This window comes from Seriola aureovittata, chromosome 15, assembly GCF_021018895.1.
Source record: "Seriola aureovittata isolate HTS-2021-v1 ecotype China chromosome 15, ASM2101889v1, whole genome shotgun sequence".
NCBI lineage: Eukaryota > Metazoa > Chordata > Actinopteri > Carangiformes > Carangidae > Seriola > Seriola aureovittata.
The window spans coordinates 21,053,719-21,081,312 of NC_079378.1; the positions used below are offsets into that span (position 1 = coordinate 21,053,719).

Genomic DNA, 27,594 nt, shown 5'->3' on the forward strand with positions numbered 1-27,594 from the left:
TCTTGTTTAATAGTTTTATTTTCTTGGCCATAAGCTGTACACGTTGGAGTTTGTATTAATGAAAGGCTGATTTTAATTAACTGCATAATACCATCTGAATGATCACAGCTGGATCACATAGAGGTTTGAGACCAATGGTACATGATGTCAGTCCGACTTTAAGTGAGGACACTGAAGCTCTACTTACATTGCAAACTGCCAGCTCCTCTGTCTGCCCCCTAATGTCTCAAATGAAAGACATTTCACTATGAACAGTGAGGTGTAATGTTAATAATAATGTCAGTGTCAGTTATTATTGAGCAAGTGAAGTAAAAATCAAAATCAGGCAAAGCATTGGTTAATTTGGCCTAAAAGGGCCATAAATAAAATTTTATTCTCTCGATTTATTAACAAGCCACAGGAAGTCCGTGGCTGTCTACCACAGCACTTAAAACATCTCATTCTGGCGCAGTCCACAAAGACATGTGACCCATTTGAGATACGCTGAGCCACTGATAAATCTGAAGGCTCTCTTCCTTACTTCCTTAGAAAAATAAAACAAAACATGGTAATACTGTACCAAACTGGAGGCAGAGCAGCAGGGTGATCCTTTTCACGCAGAGAAGGGTGCTTTAGAAAGGGCTATGAGCGTGGTTGGAGAAGCTTGAATCAAACAGCAACAACAACAATAATAAACTATGAAAAACCCTCAAACTCTGTTTTTTGCAAAGCTGAAGCAGAATGTGCTTGGCTTTCAACCACTGCAGGATTGCCACTGTTTTTTCCATCATCTTCTCCTCTCACATTTCTTTATTCCCTCCCAACAGTCCGTCCTCTCTTCCTCCTTTCCTCCGTTGTGTTTTGCTTAAAATAAAAGTGAAATAATATTTATAATGATAAAACCTATAGCAGCAAAAGAGTAACAGAGGAATAACAGCTAGAAGCGAGTGACCCCTGGATTTATAAGGAAGGCATGGGTTAAGAGAGGTCCATGGATTTTTTGCCCAGGGTTGGGCCTCTGAAAAGGGAGCGGTGTCTGGCCGTCCCTCGGAGCTCATCTCCCGTCGGTGGGCACCCTGCCTAGGGCGGCCATGATGCGGCTGAATCGTTCACACAGCTCCAGCGTGGAGTAGGAGGGCAGCTTGGGAGGGTCGTGGAAGCTTTTGATCTCTGTCGAGCAGTCCAGTAACTTGGGGAGGAAGTCGGTCAGCTTTTCCTGCAGGTTGGCTGCGAGCAGGAGGTCAGACAGACAGAAAGATAGTAGATAATTAACTGTATGGACCATGCAAAACAATACAGGGAAAGTCAGATTGCTAATCACAGAAAGCACAGGGTAAATATTTTCAAAGTGATATCACAAGTAGTCTGAAAGCATGTTCCACCACAGAAACAGATTGTAAAACTACTGAAATGGGCTCTGGGTGATAATACTCTGCTTTTCCTGAATAAAGGCCAGGAACTCAAAGAACATGCTCTCTGTGGACTGATATTGGAGCATACTGATAAAAGCTGGATCCTCTTCAGTCCTTTTTCCTACCAAGAAATTTATCTGAACATTTCTTAGAGCAGTTAGGCAGATGACAGACTTTGCTGTTGATTAATCTGCAGATTATTTCTCTGATTAACAAATGAATTGTTTTGTTTATAAAATATCAGTGAATGCCCTTCTCAATTTCCCAGGGCTCAATGGGACGTCTTCAGAACGTCTTCTTTTGTTTTGACGAAACAATGAAGAAGCTATTATTGATGTGAAGCTCTGCAATCATCGAATTTTTAAAACTTAAATAAAACAACAGCTAACCTGAAATTTGTGTAAGTGAAAACGCTGCACAACCTGGAAGTGAACTGAGCAGTGGCCTGATTATCATGATCTTTGGCAGGGGTACCGAGGAATGTACTAGTAACCTAAGACTTCAACTCTCCAGAAATATCTAACAGGCCAAGTCTGTTCCTGCTCCCTCAGGGACTCACATTCCATCTCTTGGCCCAGGTAAGAGCACCAGCGGTTCCTCATGTCCTCCACTGCCAGAAGGTCTCTCTCAGTGTCGTGGACCAGCAGCAGAGGGATGCAGGGCACCACCAGCTCATTCATGATGCCTAGGCCCGTGGTCACCTCTGGTTCTTCTCCTGACTCAAACATGGCGGCCGCTTGCTCGTTTAATTTCTATGGGAGGGAAGATACTGGTGAGTCTTTGATACATTAAAACATTAAACTTTAAACAGTAATATTAATGTACTTTGTAATTTTATTTGTCTGACTTTAATTTAAGGGATAATCATGGTCAAGTTTCACAAATACATTTCCCATAATTTTAAGGGCTTTGGGGATGTAAACAGGAAGTATAACGTTGCCATGGAGTCAGTCAGTCAGCTGTGGGCTCCAACAAGAGGCTTGTTTTTTACCCTATAATTGTTTACATTTGATAAAGTGGCACCATTAGGCATATGTTGAATCAGCTATTAGCAGTTCTGAGAAGGAGTGTGAAGTTTAAAGAAAAATGTCCCAATTGGCCTCTGAGGGTTTTAAAGCACCTTAGTTGGCTCCATGAGCCGCATGTCATAGCAACTGCTGCTGTACCAACTGCTGACTGCGTTGATTAGTGGGCTAAATTAGTGGGCCGAACAAGAATAACTAACTTCCTGTTGTGTTCAGAACAATGTGCACCTGTCCCTTTCACCTCATGCAGTATCTTTGCCCCCCCCACCACCACCACCAATCTAGGGAGGCATGACTCACAGTTTGATAGTCAGTTTGAAGTCATGTTGCCCTCACAGCTTTTAGACAGAAGAAAAATGTTTTAAATAGCTTTGGCCAAGAACACGCTTTGCTGACCTTTGTGTATTTGTGTTATCTTACATAATTGTTTTTACTCCAAACAATATTCTTTGTTGTTAAATGTTGCTATGTCATTTATTTCACTGTTCTTGTTTTGTTCTTTCTAGTCAAGTTTTCCATTTGTCCTGATAGATAAATAAGTGACAGCTTGAGTAGTAACAGTAATCTTATCGGCATCATTAATATGACACAGTATCCTACAGCCACTGGAACTTAAGTGGGTCCTGACGTCCTCGCATGCATGTGGATACGAGCTTTTCTTCCTGTTCTTGGCCAGAACCACCTTGCTGTCACAGACAAACTCCATGACCTCCTCTCTCTGAGGAAACGACCCGTTTTTTTCAAGCCAGTTTGGAAATGGGAACTGCAAGGCTGGATTTGCAAAACATCCAAGTACATTAACTGTGTCAATGTTAGCAGTGTTTTCAATTAAAACAAGAGCTGAAGGTAAACAGCTGAGCGGACGGAGCCAGAGGTTCTGGCCAGAGATCTAAGATGACCGATCGGGCTGTGCAGAGCTGAGGTTTGAGGTTAGCTGAGGACATGCTTGTGTCTCATGGTAATGTGTTTACACTCGCGGGCCCTCCTGCTTCCTATTCCCACTCCAGTGATTACATTATGAGCACAATGCTGGTGTAAGGTTACTGAGTGCAGCAGCGAGAGGGCTGCTGAAGATCAGTGCGAGGCTGATCAGACCAAAATACCCTCAGCCCTAACCAATAATACCAGAGCACAGCCTGCAGTTTGGTGGGAGTGAAATGAAAAGGGGCTCACATCACAACGCTGAAAGGATTTTCATCTGTCAGTATCAGATGAAAAATCTTCAGTGGAATCTTTTGTGGGCTGCAAGCAAGCCAAAGCAATATCTCAGCAAAAGCAATTTGATTATAGTACCACAGCTCAGTATTGAGGGGGAAGTGTCTGGTGATGTTAGTTTTGCTGAGTCACTTCAGCAGAGGAAGTTTGATACAGAGGAAGGGAGTGACAAAGAAGAGACAGGGATCACAGGGAAGGATTGCTGGACACAAAGGCTTCCGTTCCAAAACAGACCCTCTTTGTAAATCACTTTGTATTATTGAGATATGACATATAGGAAGAAACATATCCACACGTTTCAGAAGATATTTGACAAGTTGTTTGAAACAAATCACTGTGTTGTGCATGAATGAACTCACTAGCAAACACTCTCGACGGTAATGACCAAGAAGCTCCTCGTCATGTCCTCTATACAGCCCTTTGGACAGAAGCTCCTTGTTGTACTGATACGAGTAAATCAGATACATCAGAGCCTCCACGTAACTGGAAAGGAAGCGATGTTCATGAACAGATGTTACATTCAGATAAAATAGCCTGCAAGGAATGTCAAAGTTGCACTGAGAACTTACAGAGTAAACCATTATACAGAAGAAATAAACTTGATGAACCCACTGTACAACTACAAAGCTTGGAGTTGTACAGACAGTTAACTGCTGCCCTCTATAGGCAGCAATTCACCATTTACTAGCTGCTGCAGATGACCAGTGAACTGAAAATAAATGTAATGTAAGGATATATTTCACCATACCTTGTCTTCTGAAAGAGTTCCAAGCCAGTCATCATGAAGACGGTCGTCTCACGGAAGTTCCTGTAGTCCTGATGCCACATCTGATCAAAACAAACAGAAGTTACAACAGGCAAGCTATCTATGCTCAAGCTCAATTATGTCACAGCAAAAGCTTTAAAGACAATGTGTAATACTACCTTGAAGGCAGTCTACTATTTTAGATAAATAAAGCCCAGAAGAGACCACAGCTGACCTCATATTCATCCATGTTGACCTCCTCTGGCTTAATTAGGTCCAGTTTGGCACGTGCCACATTCATAATGCTCTTACATCTGTGGGGGGAGGTGGGGAGACAGGAAGAAGAACCGCCATTAGCGATAAGATGGTGAGTCATTGTGAGGTACTCCAGGAGATGAAACGGTCCACCCTGCCCCTAGGCCTTAACATGGCCTAATGAATCACTCTTTAGTGCTGAGAGGAGAAGTGAAACACTCCTCCGGAGGCTCCTATTGAGGCCACATGCACACATAAATCTAATTATCTTGCTGAAAATAGAGGAGAAGGGAGAAATCAATTTTTCACTCATGAATATGGATTGAGGCCAACAAGCGTAGTTGAAAAGTTTTAAGAGGTAGTAAGGAGCATTACACACACTTATGACACGAGCATCACAATCTCACCAGCGAGGGAATCTTATTTGCCAGCAGTACTAAAAAGATCATTACTGGACATGTGTCTCTTATCGTCTGTGTTTCAGAAAGCATTGTTCAGATGAGACACAGTCAGTCTGTGCTGACTGTGAATCAGGAGGGCTGCTAGAGATGCTGTAATGTTAGAGTCAAGGTCTCTGCTACCCTCTGCTGGTCATTTTGAGAAGTTGAGTTTATGTAAATTATCTAAGTTGATTTTAGTAGGTGGCTAAGTTTAAGACGATTGGACGAAAGGCACAGAACACAGAATAGTATATGAGATTTTTTTAAAAACGCAAGGTTGTGGCAGAGCCTAACGTCTTAACTACCTCTCATCAAAAGCCAGGTTCCTGTCGGCAAACTGTGTGAGCAGAGTCCTCTCCAGGATCTTCTTGGGTGCCTGGTTTTGGATGAAATAGACGATGATGTGCTGAAGTCGGTAATCATTCTCAAGTGATGTGTCCTCTTGGGCAAATCTCAGAAGACGGGCATACTCCAGCTTTATGGCCTGGGCAGAGAGACAAAGTCATAACAAGTCGTGGTTAAAACTCTTGACTGAGGCTGTGGTGGTATGGATATGGATGCTTCTTATTCAGCTACTCTTGAGTCAAGATCTTAAGGGTAACCTGCAGTGAATTTCCCTTTTAGACATTGACACCGTCCTTGATTAGTAAACTTTTGGGCAGAGCTTTGAGCTACTTTATCACGGTACAATGCACTTGCCATTTTAGACTCATACTACTGCAAAACATCTGTACTGATTCAAGCTAGATAAATAGATGGCAGGACTAAAAAATGTCTAAAGGATTCTGTGATTGTTGGAATAAACTACTGTCAACAATAAAATGTTGAAAAACAAGCAATCTTTCCACTACTTGCTGTAAAAAAAAAAAAAAAAGTCATGGTTTAATGGGTATTCTTTTGATCCACTACAAATTGTCCTTACTGAGAAGTGGCACATAGAGCTGTCTTGTTTTCAAATTTTTTTCTTTTGGTATTACTTGATGTCTTTGAGATTTAAGAGGCAACTGCTTGTTTTTTCGCACAGTTGAGCATCTGTGCAGCAGCTCAGGAATAAACAGACAACTTTCCACTCGTAACTTTTGACTCAAGATCTGAAAAAAACAGCATGATTAGAAAGGTTCGAGTGACTCTTGAGTAACTAGCTCTAAGTGTTTTGTGTTTGTCTCCTGCACTGGAAGAAAGTACAAAAGAGAAAACCAGGAAATGGAATGACATAAGAAGGGAGGTGGACGGAGATGGAATGAGGAAAAGAAGAGATAGTGTGTACCTTAAAAAAGGCTGCCTCAGGCCCATTCTTTTCATATACGATGCTGGATTTGCCAATGGCCATTATTATACCCTGCATGTTGGGGGTCATCATCGCCTGCCCAGGAAGCAGGAACCATGTTAAACAAAACAACAGGTCCTTGGGACGAACCAAGCAAGGTCAACCTCTACGTTACGTGCTCTGAGGCACTATAATAAAGCATACCACAGTCAGGGCATGCCAGACATCACTCAGCAACCCATGCATTGGTTAGAGTGGCACAGTTGTGAGAGACAAAGCCAGTCGGTTCAATGGCATGATGCACAATCCTCACAAGGATAATGTGGGAAAACCAAGGTAGCCATATGACAGCTGTGTGTGACGGAGAGCCAAAAGTGCAGGGCAGTGAGGGAACAGGCTAGAATACTCACTAACAACAACAACTGTCCACGCAGAACATACAGAGCTACAACTACTGCTGATATTAAGCCAATTCAAAAGAAAATTCAACTACGATTCCATAGCAACAGCATGAAATCTGTGTATACGATAATAAAGATCCACGACAGGTGCATTTGATTTTGTACACAGGTCTTTTTTGTACACAGTTTAGACATACAAAGAACATACAACGGCTTTTTTATTTCATATCATGACACTATGGTCTCGGCTTTTACAGTTAACAGTGACTCATGTAGGATTTCGGCTAAATGTCAACCTGTCTTTGTGCCAAGATGCAGGCTGGCTCAAGAAGAGACTTTTCACACAAGGGTAATATAGAAAGGCCAACAGAGATCGGTCTTATTGCACAGCATTTTCAGCCTCAAGCCAATCCACAAATCAGTCAGTATAAAGTGTCAGATTTCCTCAGGTGTGAAAAATCTTATGTAGAGCCACGTGAATGGGTAATGATGCTCTCACTCCATGTATCAAATAAGCACAGACTCGTCAGCACAAAAAGGGAACGAAGATTTATGTGGGAGAGAGCTACCTCATCATCATACCCCCCCTCTTCTGACTCAATGACAAAGGTCCCCACATTAGGAATGGCCACCTCTACTGTGCGCTGGCCAGAGGACTCATCCTCCATGACCAGGTCAGGAGGAGGGGTGGAGGGGGTGCTCACCCGGACCTCAGGCTGAGGGAAGGTGGGAGGGGGAATAGACTGTAAAGAGAATGGGACAGATGAAACAGGAAGGGGAGACAACTGATGGAAAGGCAAGAAACATTAAAGATCGAGGGAAAATGTATAATATTAGCAAAATAGTACTCATCAAATAAACTGATTTAACACCTGAACACTACAAGATTTGATGTGGTTTTCCTATAAGACTTGATTTTCGACAAATCAAAATTAATCCTTGCTCAGACTCATTGGGAACAATTCTGAAAATGATGAATCAGCATGAAATATGGATTAAAGGATAGATTCACATTTATTCAGGTTTGTCTAAAAACAACACTCAAATCAGTGTTTCCCACACAGACTTTAATTGGGCGGGCCGTCCAGGTATGTTAACGGCGGCCAAAGTATATTTGGCGACCCATTTTAGCATTTTTATCTTCATTTTATAGTCCATCTGAGAGAACAACACCATCTGCAACTGAATAACTAGCGGACAATCTTCCCTCCTGTACCTGTTCATTCACCCGCCACCGTCTAATTAATAAAAGATCTCTAACTTAAATGTTTTCCACTGTTGCTTCATTCAAGAGATCTCTCTCTCTCACACAAACACATTGACAACGCACCCGCTGACATAATCGGACTTGCCATTGGGAGCATCAGTGGGCCAGACCTTTAGCAAATAGTAACTTATTAACACATCTGAGTTACGAACGGACCACTATCATTCATTTGGTGTCACGTTACTGAACAGCTGGTGAATATAAGTCCAACATTCTCTTCCTTTTAGCTCTGGTTTAGTCTCCACCAACTCCACAGAAAAATATCTGACTCTTTAGTTGCTAAATTCTCCCCTATGTTCACCAGCTAGTCACTGAATGCGTCTGTCTGATGTTTGGTCATGGGCTTTTAGACCTGTTTCGATGCTGCTATGATGCTATATTAGCAGAGAGAATGAAACAAAACAGTCAAGTTGCTGGTCAGAAAATCAAAACAATGGGCTGAAAGACCCTATTAAGCTCAATAGCACTGAGAGGAACAGCAGAGTTGAGTGAGCATTCTCTGTAATCACTATGATCACGTCACTATAAATGACACCTTTCACATACAAATAGTCACAAAAAAATATGGATTATAGCAGCTTTTAAGCGCTCTTGTATTGACACTTAAATATTACATTTCAAGAGCAAATAGTTGACACCTCATTCAACAAATAAAATTGGATCCTGAGCAAATAATTACTCCTACAGGTGTTCTCTCAGTTCATTTACTCAGGGGGGGAAAGATGACAGTGGATGAAATAAAATGAGATGAAATAAAAACGCAGGTGAATACACTTCAGTTTTTAAGATTAATATAAACAAACTGATGTGTAAAAAAAAAAAAGACTGATACACATGACGGGTGACAATGACATGGCGTGAGTGTGGCTGTGTCACTGTGTCTTTGTGTATTTTACATACAGCATTTAGCAATGCTTCAGGGCTTCTCTCCTCTTGCTCAGCAGCAGCCCTTGAGATGGCTCTCTCTGTGTCCTCCTGCAGGTGCTTGGAGTCATTTGTGGGTGATGGCTGCTCCATGTATTCTGGGTCCTGCTGGGGTACTACAAGAGGGCGACAGCACCATCAGAGAAATGCAGAAATTCACGGTTCTTTACGTTTCAACCGTTATCTTTTCACAAAAGCATTTTCTGTGTTTGTCATCCACACAAAAGCCAAAACAACAGTGCAAAGTGTAAATTTATCCACATTGTTATGAGTGTGATTGCAGAAATCATCCATTGCATTTACCAATATTCAGGATTTCATGTAGAAAGCTTGTATTTTGAACAAGTGCCTTGATTTAATGTAGTTTATGTAATAACAGTGTGTCCACAATGAAGTATAAATTGAGTTGAAGTGCAACCCAATAACAGACCTGTCACTGCTTAATTTAGCTAATTATCATACTGTGTATCCACCATAATTTAACAGAAATACATTTGAGTGCTATTGGCTGAGTGGTGAGTCAAAATCTTCACTGAGACATACTGTACATATTGTATACAATGCCAATATTTCAAGGTCATTTCCTCGTCTTTTTATAACTCTCTAGGGAACAAGAGTTTTTTGTATTTATCTTACAACCAATTATTGATTCTCCATCAAGTATTCTATTCTGCATTCAAAGGGTCATGATACTGACCTGCATTGTCTGGAGGGCTGGATTCGATACTCATGGGCTGAGGAGAAGAGGAAGAAGTGGAGGCGCTGGATGCTGCCGAGGCAGCGGCAGCTGCTGTGGCCAATGCCAGCTTCTCCTGCTGGGCCTTGCGGGCCTGCAGGGTGTCCCACTCCTCAATCTCCTTGTCAAATAGCTCATTGTCCTCCTTCACATACTGCTTCAGGTCTGGAGGCAGTTTGTCCATGCCGCTGAGTATCTGTCCCGTTTCCTTATCAAACTCCTCTGCAAAGACAACAGAGAGGACAATGAATATATTTGCTCTGCAAAACATGAAAGCTCATTTCTTTCAAAAGAAATTACAATTTCTTCTTAGTGATGAAGTACTTACAACAACAGAATTTGTAACATTTGGGATAAATTGTGTCACAAATAGTATGAATTTTTGAGTTATGGCCAAAAATGTATTTTATGAGGTCACACTGATCTTGACCTTTGACATCTAAGCACCAAATTCTAATCAGTTCATCCTCGAGTCCAAGTGGGCAATTGTGTCAGATGTAATGAAATTCCCTACAGGCATTCCTGATATATCACGTTCACAAGAACAGTACAAACATGAGGTCACAGTGACTTTGAATAATGGACAAATTAACAAACATATACAAAATGACAACACTAACAGAAATCCTAGAATGGTGCATCATAAGTACATATGTGAGTGATGTATTGTTTTCTCAGTAAGTCCATGTGTACCTTCTATGAGAAAGGGCTTCTTGTCGTTGATATACATGAGACAGTAGGCACTGGCGTTGCGGTAGCCTCCGAATGAGTCTCTGACCAGCTCCTCCCAGGACGACTTAGTGACCGAGATATCATTATACTTCATCCAGCAACGCTGATGTGGGTCATAGATGTAAGCCCAGTAGTGCCCTGCATTGGCCTGGCCTTCGTGGACCAGCACTGCATGAAGCCGGTATGGCACCTGGAATAACATAAAAAACATTTAAAATGCTGATTCACAAATGGAGTACTTGATTGTGCCTTTTTGTATTGCAAATAAAAGTGGTGCTTACCTGCATCATAGATTTGTCAGAGTACATTAGCTCAATGGTTCTATGGATTCTGGTTATACTGCCCTGCAGATCTGATGGGAAAAACATCATATACAATCTATTAGTAAGTGCCCATCTAATGTTTACTTTGGCAATATAATACAGAAAGTGAAGGACAAGTAAATCATGCTGACGGAACCACAACACCTACCACGGGTGTCATTTTCCACCTCACTCCTCCAACGGTGCAAGCAGCCCTCGAGCACCCTCAGCTCTTCTTCAGTGATGTGTCGTGGGGCAGGGTGCATGGGGAGGTCAGGGGGAAGCCGGGACTGGGTAAAGGGTTTATGAATGGGTACTCTCTGTTGTTGGGCTGCAGTGGGAGCTGCAGCGGGAACCGAGGCAGGGCCTGAGCTCTCTAGGGGAGGCAAGGAGTCCTGCTCGGCTGTGCTGCAGGGTAAGACACAAAGTATAGAGAATAAAAACAAAATACATAAAGAAATACAGGTCTAGAGTTACAACAACAAAGTACCAATAAAATGAATGAATGGCCTGTAGTGTGAATAATGTACAGATAATCTGACTTTCTCCTCAAACAAAAATGTTGACTTGTTCATCTTCCATTTTATGACAGGCCACTTTGTTTTGCTGCATCTAACTTCATGTCAAACCATTCCCTCTTAATTTCTGTTACTGTACAGTGATGGCAGTATTATTTTTTTCAGGTTTAGGTTTTTCAGGTTATATGACTTATCTCTACTGCACTTGAAGATCTGTGTTATGAAGTTCTTCTTTTCACTCTTGGGGGACATTTTCTAAATGAAACTTGTCTACTTATATTACTGGTCACATCTGTAGATCACGTACGTATTAATGAACATGTGGCATTCATCAACTTAAAACAGCAATTTATGACAAGTTTGTGGATTTAAGAGGGTTTGGGACTTATAAAGTTCTTGGAATATTGGTACAAGCAAGTGAGGTTCAGGATAATAATATGAAAATAATCTTTTTACCTGTTCCTCTGTCCCTGCTCCTGAAATTAAGAGAAGAAATGATGAAGAAATCAAACAACAGGCTTTCTTATGAAACTTGCCTTGGTGGGGGCAGCTGTTGTCCTGTGGTGCCACCGGGGGGTGCTGATGAGTCAATGTCTTCCACTGGGGAGGTACACACTGGCTTACTGGAGGCAAATTCCATGGCATACTGGAGGACATCTGCCAGAGGAAACCTCTTGGGGCCTGAGCCATAACTCAGATACCTGAGAGGGAGCAGAGATGGAGGCAAGCCGAGGGGGAGAGAAATAAGAGAGAAGGGCATAATGTGAGACAAATAGAGAGCACAATTAGAAGGCTGTTGTTGACTGTAGCTAAATAAAAAGGTATTACCTCTCCAGGCGCTGCTGGAGCAGTGTCAGATGCTCTTTCAGCCTCCTGATCTCCTCCCTCTTGATCCTTGTTATTTCTCTGTTCCTGTCCATATACCTAACGACACAAAGATTACAGCAGAGGCTTCAGTCTTAAAAGTCTCGGGATTAACTGTCATTTCCAGGAGGGACAAATAGATTCTATAATAAAAACCAGTTGTTAATATTTCTATCACCTGTCCATGTAGAGCATAGAGGGGAACTCAAGCTTGTTGTGGATCTTCTCAGGACGTCCTAGTGCTTGGTTGAATTCAAATCTTGACAGTTCAAAGGTCAACACAGGAGGGAGTTCTGTGAACCAGTGCTGAAAGAAAATAGGATCTTGAGATTAATTCTCATGTCGTGTTAGAATATAAAGTTTGGTAAAGATATTTTGCCTTTTCTTGTGGAGTTTCTTATTTTTTCTTATTTAACTGTGACAAATTGTCATATAACAAAATGTGGTTTACAAGATCCATTTTTGAGAAGATTTTGGCAACTGATTCATGGCGCATTCAGACCATACTCCACCTGGCAAAATTTACTCATGTGGTGTGACTCACAGCAGGAGGGACAGGAAATGGCATGGGCAGAATTGTAAATGTAACCGCTAGGAGCTAGCACGGCTAGCAGGCTAACGACAGCAGTCCACAAAGTTGTCAGTTAAACATGTGTTTTATCAAACATTTTACTGTCACTGTCCTTCCACTCATTGCAGCAAACAGCATCTCTCCTCTTTTGCTGCTTGTATTCTTTTGCTGTGCAGTTATAAAACATCAGCAAACAATATTTCCTGAATGAGAGGTCAGTCCCACCCCTCTCAAACTAGCTGCTTCGATCAAACTGAACTCTAAGCGAAGAAGGCGGGTCAATTTGGAAATAATTGAATGTTTCTTGCCCCGATCCACATAAATGTGAATGGGATGTGAATTTTGGTTTTGACAGCACCATTAGATTTTAACTGCTTGTCTGATTCTTTCCTGGGGGAAACCCTGTATGCCTATATGATGTGAATGGAGCATCACTCCTGCTCCCTCACTCCCTTGTGCTCATGGCTGGTGCTTTTCCAGAGGGCTCGGTGCCATACCCATCTGTGTACTCGCCTGGTAATTAGCTACTCCCAGCTGCTGTGGGACACTGCAGGCAAGGCTACAGTGAACCAGAGGTCAAACCCAGAATAGCACAGGTGTGGAATAAGGGCAAGGAGGTCAACCCTTTGGAGAGGATCCACCACATAATCCCATATTATTTAACCTGGTTGTCTTCTCTTTTGTATTAATGATAGGTGGTGATTAACAACTGCTATTAGCAATTAAAGCTTCTATATGTAACATTCACAAAAACTCTTGTTATTAAAGACACCAGTGGCCGTTAAGTGAACTGCAGTCAGCATCCTAATGCTCGTGCTGACACAGTCTATGTTGTGCAGGGAACAAATCGTTTGCTGACGTTAGCAGACTCCATTTCAAAGCTAACATTAGCTAGTGTTGCACACTGCTGGTGCTGTAGGGGAGTGGAAGCCAGGCATTGAGGTATGTGGGAGTGACAATAAACGTCACATCTTTTGGATTTTCTTGGAAAATTTGGCCTGGGTCCTTTACATAAAAATCACTCCAGAGGCTGTTATAGGCAACTGAGAAAGTCATGGGAAAGACATTGGCAATAAAAACCCAATTAATACATGTAAATTACTTCATATTCTTACATACATACTTAAATGTTTCAAATTTAAGTACGTTAATTTTGTAATGAGGCAATTACATAAATTAAATGTTAAGAGAAGACAGACTGCACATGTATTTGTGGTACACAAATTGTTTGGTTGAAAAATTAGATGTTTAACTCTTCATTATGGTCATGTAGCCATTAGTTATTTCTAGTTCACCTCTTATATTTCATGTGAGAATGAAAAAAAAAAGATTTGTTTTGTATAACTTGTCAAAATGCCCATTCAAATTTTCTTAACAGTTCAATGAAAGCAACTATTGTCACTGACCTCTTGTCCAGACCTGGCTGAGTTCTCTGCTGAGTGCAGGGACTCGATCTCGCCCTCGATCATTGCAGCCTCCAGACACTCATGGAGATCCTTGAAGCCGTTCACCTGCAGGGGGTACTGCCCAAACATCTCTGTGTTCTCAAATTTTTTACCTGTTGAATTACAAGCAGAGATGAACAGATGAGCACTAATAAGTCATAATTGCTGAGCTAACTGAGATAGCATTTGAGAACAAGACGAGTGTGCACTAATTGCAATCAGCTATTTAAAGCTGTGTTATCATCATGTGAGAGGGAAAGATGGTGGTATTAAGACTTTTTGGATCCCACTGTGCATCATCTTGTATACCTTGGTCAAAGGTGTGTCGGGTGTGACTATGACACAAGAGTTAGAAAAGGCGAAGAGGTTGGAAAAAAAAAAAAAAAAAAAAAAGGCAATAAAAGGAGCCACTTCACACTCATTTACATCCAAGGTGATTTTGACTTGTTCAGCAGTCACGCAATCACAACTACTTAAATGGCTGCACAGAGCACCCTGCACCAACTACTGATGAGAAGACCCCCCCCCCCCGCCACCACACACACACACACACACACACACACACACACACACACACACACACACACACACACACACACACACACACACACACACACACACACAACAGGAGGAGAGGAGTTGCTAGCGGACATGCAGATGAGGCATTAAGGTCATTTTATGAGCAGCAGAGTCCACTGGCTCGGCTTTTGGTGGCTCTGGGCCAGTATTGTCATGCATAATAAGCACAATGTCAATCAGCCGTCAAGGTCTTCCACGATCAATGCAACTGCTCTCCTCTTTTACATGGAGCACATCTCATTAAGACAAGGTCACCTTTCATTACTGGGGGCAAGAACTTGCTTGCTTTCTGGCTGCTGTAATCAGACCGTCCTAATGTTTAATCCCTCTGTGATTCTCTAGCTACCCCTCACTTTTCCTCTTGATTGGTTTTAATTTAACTCTGCTTCTCACCTTCCAGGACACCCACAGCAAGGAAGCGACCATAGAAAAGCTCCACCATAGGATTCTTTGGCTTCTCGCCCTCCCTGAAAACAAAGAAACGTGGTGTTCAAAATCACAGGCAACAGTTTTTTTTGTTTTTTTTTTTACATGAGACATCTCTGCTTCTTTCCACAGTGACCTCTGAAGAGCTGTGAGCTGTGGTTACCTGTCTTCTTCAGCCTTCATCTGGAAGGCATCCTCCAGCCAGTCCAGCAGCTTGTGGGTGAACTCGCTCACATCCTGCTGTTGAGCAAAGCAAAGACAAACATGCAACATGACCAATTACAGGATCGCCATTGGGACATGGAGGTCACAGAGTCAAACTGCAGGATTTAACTGCACCTACAAGCAAGAAAGTCCAATCAGTCAAATCAATGCCATGTCTATCAACTGCTGACATTCCCTGAGCTTTGGATATGAGATGACTGCTCTTAGTGGAGGAGTTCACAGATTGCTGAACTTCAAAGGGAACCTGAATGCCCCAAGGCCACTCTCACACAGACATCAATGCCACCCGGTAATTCAGGTCAATGCCTTTTCCAACCTGACTAACACTCAGAGGAATGACATGACTGATGAGCACAGAGGCCAGAAGAGTGGCCTCAGTTAACCTCTGCACAGACACTGGCTTAGTGCAAATGCTTATGTAAGGAGAAGAACAGAACAGCTTTGTACATTTGACATGTGTGTGTCAAATTAAAGGATATATACACAAAAAAGCAAATTCCATGTCAATATGATTTAGTAGTGACACTAGTTAAGAGGGGATGATGCTGGTTGGAGGATTAATAATTCTAGATAAGAGGGGTTAAGTGTCTGGGATTCAGTAGAGCTGAGTCAGGAGAATGACAATGAAATTGAACAGTCAAGCCTGGGAGCATCAAATATGTCTGGGATGTGCAAACAGCAAAAAAGGCCTATTTTCTAGCACTATTGTACAGTTTATAGTACAGGTAATCAGTATATAACCTATGAGTCTCCGCAAATATAATAATAAATCTAAAAATGTATATACAACATTTCAAGACAACTGTTTTGAAATTACCTTACAAAACATAAAAGACAGACAAAGCAATAAGAAATCATTACAGCTATTTAACTGGTAAACGCAACAACTACATATGGATTGGAAAAACAAATAAAAACAGAGTATGGCAGAAAGAGGCTTACCTGCTGCGACTCACTGGACTTGAAGGCGTCTTTGAGGATTTCCACAGCTCGTGACGGATCCACATATTTCCTCTTGGACCCCACCATGAGGGAGAAAAGGTTCCTTAGCTCCTGCATGAAGGGCAGGTTCCTGTGCTCCTGATCACAGCAACACAATCGACAACTTAGCTAAACAAACTTTGTCAAATGAGTGTTTCTCACGTCAGAAGGAGACAGCGGGTATGTGCAGATGCTTCATTGAAAACCATATCTGATATTTTCCCATCCTGTGTTTTAGTAAAGGTCTTAGACAGAAAGTTTGTGAAGCTTTTCAGATGCACTGATGCACATTTAGAGCAGTAAAACATTATCAGTAGTGTGATAATTGTTGGAGGTAATGCTCCATTTGTAAACATAATTATATAGTAATGCTAAAGACTTGCTGGAAAGTGTCTGCCCGTAAGTCACTGGCTGTGTGTATAAGACTTATAGCACTTAGTTCATGGCACGAATGGTTTGAGCAATTTGAGCATTTAAAAAAAAAACATAAAAAAAACATTTTCATAATATTTCATACTAGGGAGGGATGGTTTGGTAGCTATAGTACCAGCTCCCCCTGATAGACCCGTGTTGACTGTGGATCAAATATGATATCCCCTAAATGCAACACCAGTAACTCCACCGGTGATTACCAGTTTAGCAATTTGCTTTTAAACCACATGACAATGAACAAAGTTTATTTAACAGTTATCAATGTTTGTGCATGTATTAAGTGGAGAGTATATTGGATTGTTTTTTCCCCACACTTCCCATATTTAAATGTACTGCATAAGTGATTTGAGGTTGCACAGTGTCACCATAGTGACATTATAACAGTGAGATGCAGAGCTGACAAGACTTAGCAGTGCATAATAACAACACTAGTGATTCAAGGATGTTAATGTAAAGATTAGAAACTAAGCTCTAGCAGTCTCGTACTGCTAAATTAAAAGGTCAGTGATTAGAACAGAGGGAACTTAGATGAAGAGATGACTGCCCCAAACCACACTACCACATCAGAGGCTTAGACCAGATTAGTGGCAGGCTGCTAACCCTTTGGTGAGCACCCTGTAGGGAAAATATGGACAGACAAAAACATGCTGAGAACTATTCTGCCAATGTAGTGGTGACTGACAAAAGATGAGCATCTCAAATTTGAAAAAACTCCAGGCTCAATCAAATCAAGCGCTGTTTGCTTCTTCATTTCTGTCTTAGTGGACAAATACGAAGGCTTCATCAAACATTTCACACCAGCTGACACTTCTTGTAGCTTAGAAGCAGTGAGTTAAGTGAACTATCAGGGACACAACACTAAGCTGCTGTGACCTTAGGGCAAGATCACACAGCTGCTGAATGGTGGCTCCCAGCTCTCAGAGGGTCAAACCCTCAGAGCTAAAGCACTGCTGGCTTTGATAGGCTACGATAGGGCAGCTATGATATAAACACTGTGAGGTCGCCCACACAGGTGACTCAACTAAAAAGGATTAAAAGTCATCACACGCTTGACTTTGTAGTTGCTTGATCGTTGTCCTCTGCTGAGAACCTGTGAGGACGGGTCGGGGGTCTCACCTTCTGGTTGCGAGGCAGGTCATGGACTCTGGCTGGAGGAGAGTAGTTGAGCACCAGCCTCTGGAACTCCAGCAGGTTGAACAGAGACTTGAGGTTGAAGAGGGATAACGATAACACGTTAGTAACAGCCAATGATAAGACAGCTTTGGCCTCCATACACCGGTTTTATGTCAGAGAACAACCATGAGAAAGATTTCACTATAAAATTTTGTGTCTCAATGTAAGCTGACCTTGCTCAGTCTCTACATTGCAGTTGCAATAACTGGCATTGTAATTATTCCCACTACTTTATAAACATACTGCATGTGCAAGATTGTGCTTCTGAGTCACTCGTCCTGTTTTCTAACTTTTCCTTATTAAACCATGTTTCTTATCAAAAGCTTATTGTAATTACATTAAGACATCCCTTCTTGCCAGATTATACAACAATCTGATGTAAACCTGACCTCTTTCCTTATTACTTGGAAGAATATGGTTACAGTTCTTGTTGCATCATGTGATGAAAGTACTGAGCACAACCTAAGGTGCAGTGGGAAAGGAATAACTTTGCGGGGAAGATAGATTTCTCACAAGCAAGAATCCATCTTGCCAGGAGCCAGCTATTTGCTTGTGGCTGAACCACAGTGGTTTAGACCAATGAGTGTCCTATGAGGGAGGAATTTCTGGCAGCCACAGAGAGGTGACTGTTTTTGTATTTCTAAGACTGTTTTTTAAGCACAAAGACAGCAAGAATCATCTAACATGCTAACTAGCTTTTAAAGCTCCACAGCCTGTGGTTTGTTGTTATGGTGTGTTTCTTCTTCGACGCTCTCCTACCACTTCATATGATATACAGATAGTTCATCCAATCACATGCCAAGTATTTTTCAAAGCACCTGCCCTTTTCCTAACAGTTTCTTCCCAGATGGTTCTGTGTAACAAACCATCTGGCGTGTCAGGTTAGGGAAGTAAGGAAATGAGCTAAGACTCTGTCGTGCTTTATAGAATGTTTTTTACATAACAAGCAAAATCACATTTAATTGCAAATTCAGTATGGTGTGATTTTGTTACACATAAAAACTGCACTGCACAAAATGTTCAACTATTAACAGCAATAACAAGAGCCACATCTTTCTCTGCTTTCATCTCAGGGTCATGATGTTTAATTTCTGTTTGTATGTCAAGGAGGATACCAAAACTGTCAAGATTATATTAGCTATGTTATTAGGAAAAGAGAAAAGTTGTTTACTCCTGTTCTTGTAAGTGCAGCAGGGTCAGGTTCAAGCAGTGCCTTCTTCTCAAGGTTGGGGGTTACATTACACACAGGAGCCAGGCACCATGTGATGGTGTATCCAGTGTTCATCGGGCATAATTTAGCTCAGGTCACATTCTACCACTGACTTCACCAGTGGATAAGAAATTAAGTCTTTATGACAGCCTTTCCATTATTTTCCAGCATATAAACATTGATATAACTCTAACTCACTACTACTTAGGATGACTGCAGCAGATTAAAGCACTGATTTCTGCATCATAACAATTACATGCAAACCAACTAGGAATGTACTAATTAATGCAAAAGTCAAGTCTCCAGTGCCATCATAAGTTTCCCATCACTGAGGAAAGTAGGTGTAAGAGCAAAGCACTTTGAGACAACAAAGGAGATTTAGAGCATAATCAGAAAACATTTCAGACTGTGCCTTTCATTTGGTCTTGGTTTGCCAGTGAGTGTGTTTGTGTGTGTGTGTGTGTGTGTGTGTGTATATGTGTGCGCCCACCTGTATAACAGCACTGAACCAGCAGGTATTGCCAACATTTTTCAGCCCCACAGGGCAGTTATCTATCCTCTTCCTGTCATGCGGGTTGGGTGAATCACTCCATACTTCTGTGTGGGTACGCTTCAGACTTGCCTTGTTCTCCGCTATACTGGCCTCCAAAACTCTAGAAAGACAGAAGGCGGCAAAATATAAACAAATTCAATTAAAGTGCAACTAACACATTTTTTCTTACATTGCCTCAGGATTACGTGCTTTATGTAGAACTGAACTTAAGTGTTTGTTATATTTATTTCACAGTAGGAGGTGAAGATTGGTTTTCCTAAATCCCTTGTCACTTGCTGGTTCATCCACTGCAGTTTAACTGCACTATTTCCTAAAAAGTTGAGCACTATTTTTTAACCCTCTTTCATCTCATGCTTCATCTTGTGTCTACAAACAAAGCTGTGTAACAGCGCTCCCCACGTGAGTGTTGAAATACACTGTGTTCAAAAGCAATTCTCCTAAGCGCCACATTTCTGTATAAATGTCGTTCTTTAGCCATTGGAGGGGCTTATTTCAACAGTCCACATGAGTACAGTCCGAATAAGGTTTAATTTAACTGCCAAACTGAGCCTCCTTAATATCATGCTTCAGGCAGGTTATAATGTACTTGATATCCATGTGTACTCCACTGAAATGTGCTATTGTTAAGATAACATCACACCCCTTTCACCCTATTTCAAAAGGGCTTTATTTCAGGAACTGTTAGACAGGGTGTTTAACACGGTTAACTTTACTGTTGGACACAAATGATTTGGTGTTGGATATGACAATTATGTGGCTATTATTTAATTTGACCTAACTGTTACAATAAGGCTTTTGTTTTCACTACAGAACATCAGTTCAGCAATGCACAACACAAGTGTGTGCAAAAGATATTTTCATCACACTGTGGGAAAGGATGAAGACAATGTAGGCGGTAAGTTTGGATGTTCATCCAAGGCTCTTTTCTTTCTCCAAAGTTTTTTTTTTTTTTTGGTATTTTTGCCTTTGTTGTGAGAGCGGTAGTGAGAGAGAAACAGGAAAGTCAAGGAGAGAGGGGGTTGACACACAGCAAAGTGAACCATAATGGTAAGCGCTCTACCAGCTGAAGCACCGGTGAGCCCTCCATCCAAGGCTTGTTGCTGGTTTTTTAATTGTTTGGTCAGATGTTTAGTCCAGAACCTCTTGGTACATTTGCTTTTAGTCAGAGATGCTGTTGAGCCCACCTGCTGATGGCCTGCTCCTCATCAGTGATGCCCGTCTCCCTAAACGCCCGACTGGACTCCTCCAGGCTGAGGGCGATAGCCCTCTGCAGGTCATCTTTATCGTCCCCAGTCAGGTCAATGACATCTGCATCAAGAAAGTGCACACACACACACACATACACACTTTTAGAAAGTTGAAGGAAGTAATCCAAACACTTTGTTTCATTATCTTTGAAGACTTACTGTTGCATGTGTATGATGTTTTGTGCTGTAATATTTAAACAATACATTACATTGACATGGGTAACATGGTTGTTGAATCATTTTTAATGTGCATTCAAATTTAATTACAGACATTTATACAGATTGAGATCCTGTGTTATGAAAGTTTAAACTAAGCTTATGCGTTTCTTTTTTCTTTTAATCATCCCTGTGAGGTCTCTCGTACTTCTGTACCAAAATTTTAAGTGAGCTGCTCACTTGTGTCTGCCTGGCTGCCCACGCTGATATATCTGTCGCTGGCCACCTGAGATGTCTGGTAGTAGGTTGTCTCATCTTGCTGAGGAACCTTAGCATTCTTCTCCGTCAGAAAAGCTACAGCCTCGGCCAGGTCTCCATTGCTCACCTGCAGCAACAATGTATTTGTTCAGGCTTATGTTAGTTGGGTATGAACACAGGAAAATTAACACCAACACTCGACTAGAACTTGAACTCTATTTCATCTTGGGTTCAAGTGCACACAGTATATGAGTGTCAGCTCTGATAGTTTGTGATGCATGATGAAACACATAATGTACCTGCAGAGCCTGCTGAAGCAGCTGAACGTCTGTGGTGCCCGTGATCTCCCTCAACTGGTTTAGTAGCGTCTGTTGATGCTATTGAAGGCAAAGGAAGAGAGAAGAATACAAGCTGTCAGGAGCAGAGCAGGATGCAAGAGAAGGAGTAAGTAGTTTAGAACAGGGTCGGTGTAAGTTTAATTTTAAGGCTGAAAAATGCCAATGTTTCAACTACATCAATAATAACTGTACTTATAAGGCTCTTACTCATCTATAGTGACAGCCAGATAATTTTACGAAAGGCGCTATAAGGTCCCTATTTCTATCTAAGTCAACAGGGGAAGGCTAAATATTTTCTCTATTATAATTAATCTTTTTTTTAATGATTTTTTTTATAATTATTTTGAATAAAAACTGATGAGAATTTGCAGCGTAACATGCTGCACCACAGGCTCTGATCATAATTACTCTCAGTGCAGTTATACAATATATGGAAGTTTAGGTGCTCTAAACAGCTTTACATATGGAACCAATGTCATGGCAATTGGGGCTGCAATGATTAATCAATGAATTGATTGACAGAAAATGTATCTGGAACTATTTAGATAAATGATTAATCTTTTTCTAGTCATTTTAAAGCAACGATTCATGGCATCTCATGGCAAAGTCACATTCTGCGAAACCAATATTAGATTGCATCTGGCTCAACACCATCCAGACGTAAAAGCTCAGACAGAAAAAAGTATGGCAACTTGCTGCTTTACCCTCCAAATAGACTCTGGTCAGTATCAACAATTAGTATCACCTGCATTAAAAGTAACAGATAATCACAAAATGATCCTAATGTTAAGACACAATGTTGGAAATTGCCATACATATCTAACTTGTGGTTGAGGAAGTGATACAGTATCTAATCAGAAGCTCCCTGTCAAATCCCATCCCTATTAATGAGTTCACTGACGTGTGATGACCTAACGATGTCAAACCCAGCTGGACTGCATGGCTTTAACCACACGCTCTTAACCCACAATGCACAGCTAGAATAAATGCACTATAAATACAGGGGGAGTGCACTTAGTGTCAGCATCCAAGGCAGAAGTCTTAAGTCTCGAGTGAGAGGAACACAGAGTGTGCTGCAGCTTTCACAGGTGCAGCAGGCAACAGAGTGTCACATCACATGGGTTTCCATTAGATGAGGACTCATTAGTGTATGTTCATTTCATACACCATAGACTGATTGCACAACACACATATATGGCAATGCTTTACACAGTCTACGTCACAGGCTGTTCTGAACACTGGAGTGCTTCTGCTACTACAACAAAAGGAAGTGAAAACCACTCAAGCCTTGGAGCATGTCATGTCATAAAGCAGCACTACCACCAAACAAATAACACAGGCCTTCATCCAACACACATTTTGTGCACTTTACTTGTGCAGTGTATACTTTTTCACTATTAATGTGAAATGATAAAAGTGAACTGCACCTTAACAAAACATCAAACATCACAATACACCAGAAGCACTCAAAGAAAATAGACTCAGATCAGGGAAAAGGAACTAATAGGGCCAAGTGTGAACTCTGAGGTTTGACAACACATGTCCACATACATCAGATTTTGATTACAGTGCTGTATAATGAACACCATGGTTTTCTATGATTATGAGAGTTGTTGTCTTCATTGTTAAACATCTTAATACCAATTTATTTTTTAGAAGGATTCCTTCAGTGTTCAGTTTTGTCTAATTAAAAACCAATAACAACTCAGAACTGAATAAAACAGTTTCGTATTAAAAATGAGTGTTTCTCTGACACTCTTGGGCAGACACAGGACGTCAGGAAGGGCTGCGAGAGGGGCGGTTTGCTCAGCTTGTTTCTCTGATAACTTAAGATCCGGGTGTCCAATGACTAAAATCCTTCATCCAGTTAAAAGTTATACTTATATGGTTATAAGATTAGTAAAAGTGATGGTGATGTTACTTGAAACAGTATGAAAGTAGTTGGCTAGAAATGTCCAGCAGTCCGACCAACAGTCTGCGCTTATGGAAAACTCTGAATGAATCCCCTCCATTAGCTCCAACCACATTCTGCAGGGGTCCAGCACATCACTTGCTCTCAGAGTTGCAAAATAACAGTGTAGTGATTTGGAAATTACACCCTTTATTCAACCACTAAAATGCCAGCTGGCTGACCGAGCAGAGAAAGTGAGCAGCTACGGCTGGTGCACATAACATGATACCAAAACAGTTTTGATGTAAAAACAGTCGTCACAACAAACAGCATACTTTGGAAGTCTACAACCAAGTGATGATTGCACAATACGAGCTGATTGAAAGTAAATGGAATTAATTTAAGGTAAAAATCTAACTTGTTAATTTCTAATGGATAAAGTGTTGAACACAAAGGTTTGTGTCTGACACACCCAGAACAACATATTCTGCACAACTGACAGTGTTAAATAAATTCAAACTATACACAGCTGTCAGTCATCCAGAACGTTGTGCCCTGCAAATATTTTCAGATTGTTATGTGCCTTGTTTAATTTTAATGTGAGTATAATTTAATGTAAAGTGCCACAATATCAAGCATATAGATTACTACATTAAGAATTAATTAGTCACAGACTGGGCAGATTACAAATGATTTTCCAATAATTATTTGAAGATGATAGCACTAGCTCAGAAGGACTGATCCCAAAATGACTTCTCCTAAATGTGAATTTAAAAAAAAACAAAAAAAAACAACTGAACTTATTTAAAAAGATTTATCATCATCACAACAATATTACCATCACAACAATCTAAGTATCTGAAAAACATGCATTTACAACTGAGCACTGTCAGATCAGTCAAAGACATCAGCACAGCATGACTTCTGCTGTACTATCCTGATGTGAGGCACTCAATTCTTCCAGCCCGGGGGTTACTGTTGTGTACCTGTTCTCCAATCCTACAATCAACAACATGATTCTCTGTGAGCCTTCGAAAGCAAAAGTGCTTTCTTTAACCCCAGAGGGGAAATGTTTTCACAAAGTCAGTGGAGAATGAAAAGAAGGTTTACGCCTATCTTAAAGTAACAGCATATAAACCAATTTACACAACTCACAAGTGAGTTAGGTCACAACAATAGATAAATAAGGAATATAACACCTTTCTTTACCAACCTTATAGAAGAAATACTACTCTGACATGTCACTGTATTGAATAAAAAGTATTAGTATGGATGCCTGACACTGAGGGCTAATTTAAAAGAAACAAGTTTTGGAGAGAAACTATCAGAATATGTTACTATAGGGCCTCATTTACACTTTTCTTTCACTTCTTCAAACATTTATGAACAATATTTATAACAGCACATTATGTCTGAAGCAAATAAGCATTTCCCAAAGGCTCTAATTACAGCAGATATAGTTATGGCTGATGGCTGCTAGTGCTTGCAGTGTGGAGAACTCTGTTACTAAGGCAATAAAAGCATTATATCATGCACTCGCCATGTTACAACCACTGAAGACAAGTAAACATAAAAATTACAGTGGCTTTTGGTCAGAGGAAGAGACTGATGGATGCAGTTTTGTTGGCATGGAGGATGGCAGTGTCAGTGAAGTGTGAAGGGAGTTACACCTGTGAGGTCAGGGCCAAGTCAACCACAAGAGCAGTCACTCCCTCACACACACACACACACACACACACACACACACACAAACACTCACACACAAACACACACAAACACACACAAACACACACAAACACACACAAACACACACACACAAACACACTTCTCATCTCCATGTGACATGTCTGGCATGGCTGTTTGTCAGACTGGTCATCGGCCATTAAGTGGCAGCTTGTGAACTACACCACAGAATTCTCTGCATGGCACAGGGAGCAACTTTGAGGCTGTACAGCAGGTCATAGACGGGGGCATTCCCAGTGAATCTACTCTCAGGTTCTCACGGCTGTTTTGAATGTGCATGTGAAGGGGTTGCAAACAAAAACAAATTGCTCTGGAAGGATTAGAAGTCCTTCAATATGACCTCATCGCACAGATCATTACATGAAAACCTGCACCACACCTTACACTCATGAGGCACTCTAATGATGGAACACAACTGCAATGACTATAACTAAATCAACACTCATATTTATTGTCAAGACAAATTAAACCTGAACAGCTGTGCATGGTGACACTTTAAAAAAAACAAAACTTTTTAACATTTAGTTGCGACTGTTAAGTCACCTATGAAGCAAAATTGCTCAATACTGTAATAGACCACTTTTAGCCTATCTTTACTGTCAGTGCTGTTAATTGTGGTTTCATTTCGACCCTGGAAAAGGTCACACTGCATAATAGGGTTTGTGTTACACTGCTGCTTTAAAGCTTGAGTCATCGATGGAAGGCGAAGAATTTATTTTTGCCTGTGCTCCAGACTTTTAACTGCCACCAGCCCATCAGATATTCACCTCACTGCTAGCCTAAGTCCTAAGTCAGATTTGGTTGAACACAAAAAGACTATGCTGCGGAACCAAAGTACTGAATTGTAGTGTAGCATAACATAACCACATAACTATTACGAAAAAAATGATAATTTCTTTTTAATTAGGACTGGCAGAGCAAATATCTTACCTACGTTTTAGCAACACCAGTCAAGTGGTTACATAACTAACCAGAGCTGTGCAATGCTCTGGATGGTGGTCACAGAGTAAATCTCATAACCATGAGCCTAAGCAACGGGAATGACCCTTAATGCACTTTCGTAAACTGAGAGTTATGATCAAATGTAACCTAACAACCTGCCTTCTCGGTTGTGAACCATTACACGCTTGGCTCAATATCAGGCTACTCAATCTCCGCCAAACGTCAACGCTCGGCTATGTTTCTACCTCCGCCGCTGGCCACACTTTGTAAACAAAGATATCAATGTGATGAGTAACCTAGGAAACATTTGAACACACAAACACGGATATCCACGCCTTCAAGCTAAACATTGTTGTTGGTTGTAGCCTACATCTTCAGTATAGCGCCCCGGAGAAAAAGATTTACTTAGTCTAGTACGAAGTTGACGACACTTGCGTTAAATCTGTCACTTGGCCTTGTTTATTTCAGTTGACGACACAGTTCGCCCAGTATGCTAAAGCTACCAAGCGAGATAACGTTTTGCCCACATGGATGTGTATGTATTAGCAACTATCATTAATGTTACACAACTTGGGCGAACAACGCTATGGTTTAACCTAACTTTACGTGGTGCCGTTAGCTAACATTAGCTAACAGCTAGCAAAACATTGGATAACGCTTTGAGCTAGGATAACGTAAGGCCTAGCTTAAACAATTTTTTTGGTTCTTACAATTGGTTCCTTAACATTACAGACGCATGTCCTGTAACCATAATAAAACATCAATTCGAGGATAATCCAACTAACCATGAGGCTGGTCAGCCGACGTTGCAAATACTTTGAGCCCTAAAACTATGTACCTATACAGTTCGGCTAAAGTTAGCCAGCCACCAAGTTAGCTTCTGTAAGCTTACCTTCTGAGAATGCTGCTGGAGGACATTCTGCTCCACGGTCATGGCCGGTTCAGAGATAAATTTTATTAAATCCAAACCAGAGTTTCAAAATGCAAGGAACACTTTTCACTAAAGCGAATGAAAATGCGATGCTATGATGTCCCCTCCTCAATCATCGACATTACGGGCGCCATGGCAGAGTGACTACCGCAGGTCGTCAGCAGGCATGAAAACATTGCTCTTCCCTGCCTGAGATCTGGGATCGATTACTCACGCCTGCTTGAACTGCATTTACGTCACGGATGAGACTTTTGGAAATCATGGGTAAGCAATTAATTAACACAGTTTTGGCCTGATACGTCTGCTTTTATTACTGACCACACCCTGCTTGGGTTTACTTTATCTCGTGATCATATCCTGTTGGTCTTCATAACATGAACTCATCTAAGCAGTACCTGAGAATTTTCTTTG

At 41.2% G+C, this 27,594-nt stretch overlaps 1 protein-coding gene across 5 annotated transcripts; it reads right to left on the reverse strand.

Moving 5' to 3' along the window:
• Window positions 1-27,371, reverse strand: usp25 (ubiquitin specific peptidase 25). 5 transcript variants are annotated; one of them, XM_056397155.1, is made up of 26 exons: window positions 27,145-27,371; window positions 21,638-21,715; window positions 21,321-21,465; window positions 20,862-20,985; window positions 19,615-19,777; window positions 17,858-17,944; window positions 16,271-16,408; window positions 15,267-15,340; window positions 15,071-15,144; window positions 14,060-14,211; window positions 12,261-12,388; window positions 12,047-12,142; window positions 11,755-11,919; window positions 10,870-11,108; window positions 10,680-10,750; window positions 10,360-10,588; window positions 9,628-9,888; window positions 8,907-9,046; window positions 7,309-7,482; window positions 6,339-6,434; window positions 5,377-5,555; window positions 4,612-4,690; window positions 4,380-4,459; window positions 3,991-4,114; window positions 1,951-2,143; window positions 1-1,206 (listed from the first exon to the last, which is right to left on the reverse strand). In XM_056397155.1, the coding sequence occupies exons 1-26, from the start codon at window positions 27,184-27,186 to the stop codon at window positions 1,034-1,036; spliced, it is 3,504 nt and encodes a 1,167-aa protein (XP_056253130.1). In that variant the 5' UTR covers window positions 27,187-27,371; the 3' UTR covers window positions 1-1,033. The 5 variants fall into 5 exon arrangements, with proteins under 5 accessions (XP_056253130.1, XP_056253131.1, XP_056253129.1 ...); XM_056397156.1 differs by having other exon boundaries at window positions 7,444-7,482; window positions 15,267-15,343; XM_056397154.1 differs by having other exon boundaries at window positions 15,267-15,343.
• Between the last annotated feature and the right edge of the window lie 223 nt (window positions 27,372-27,594).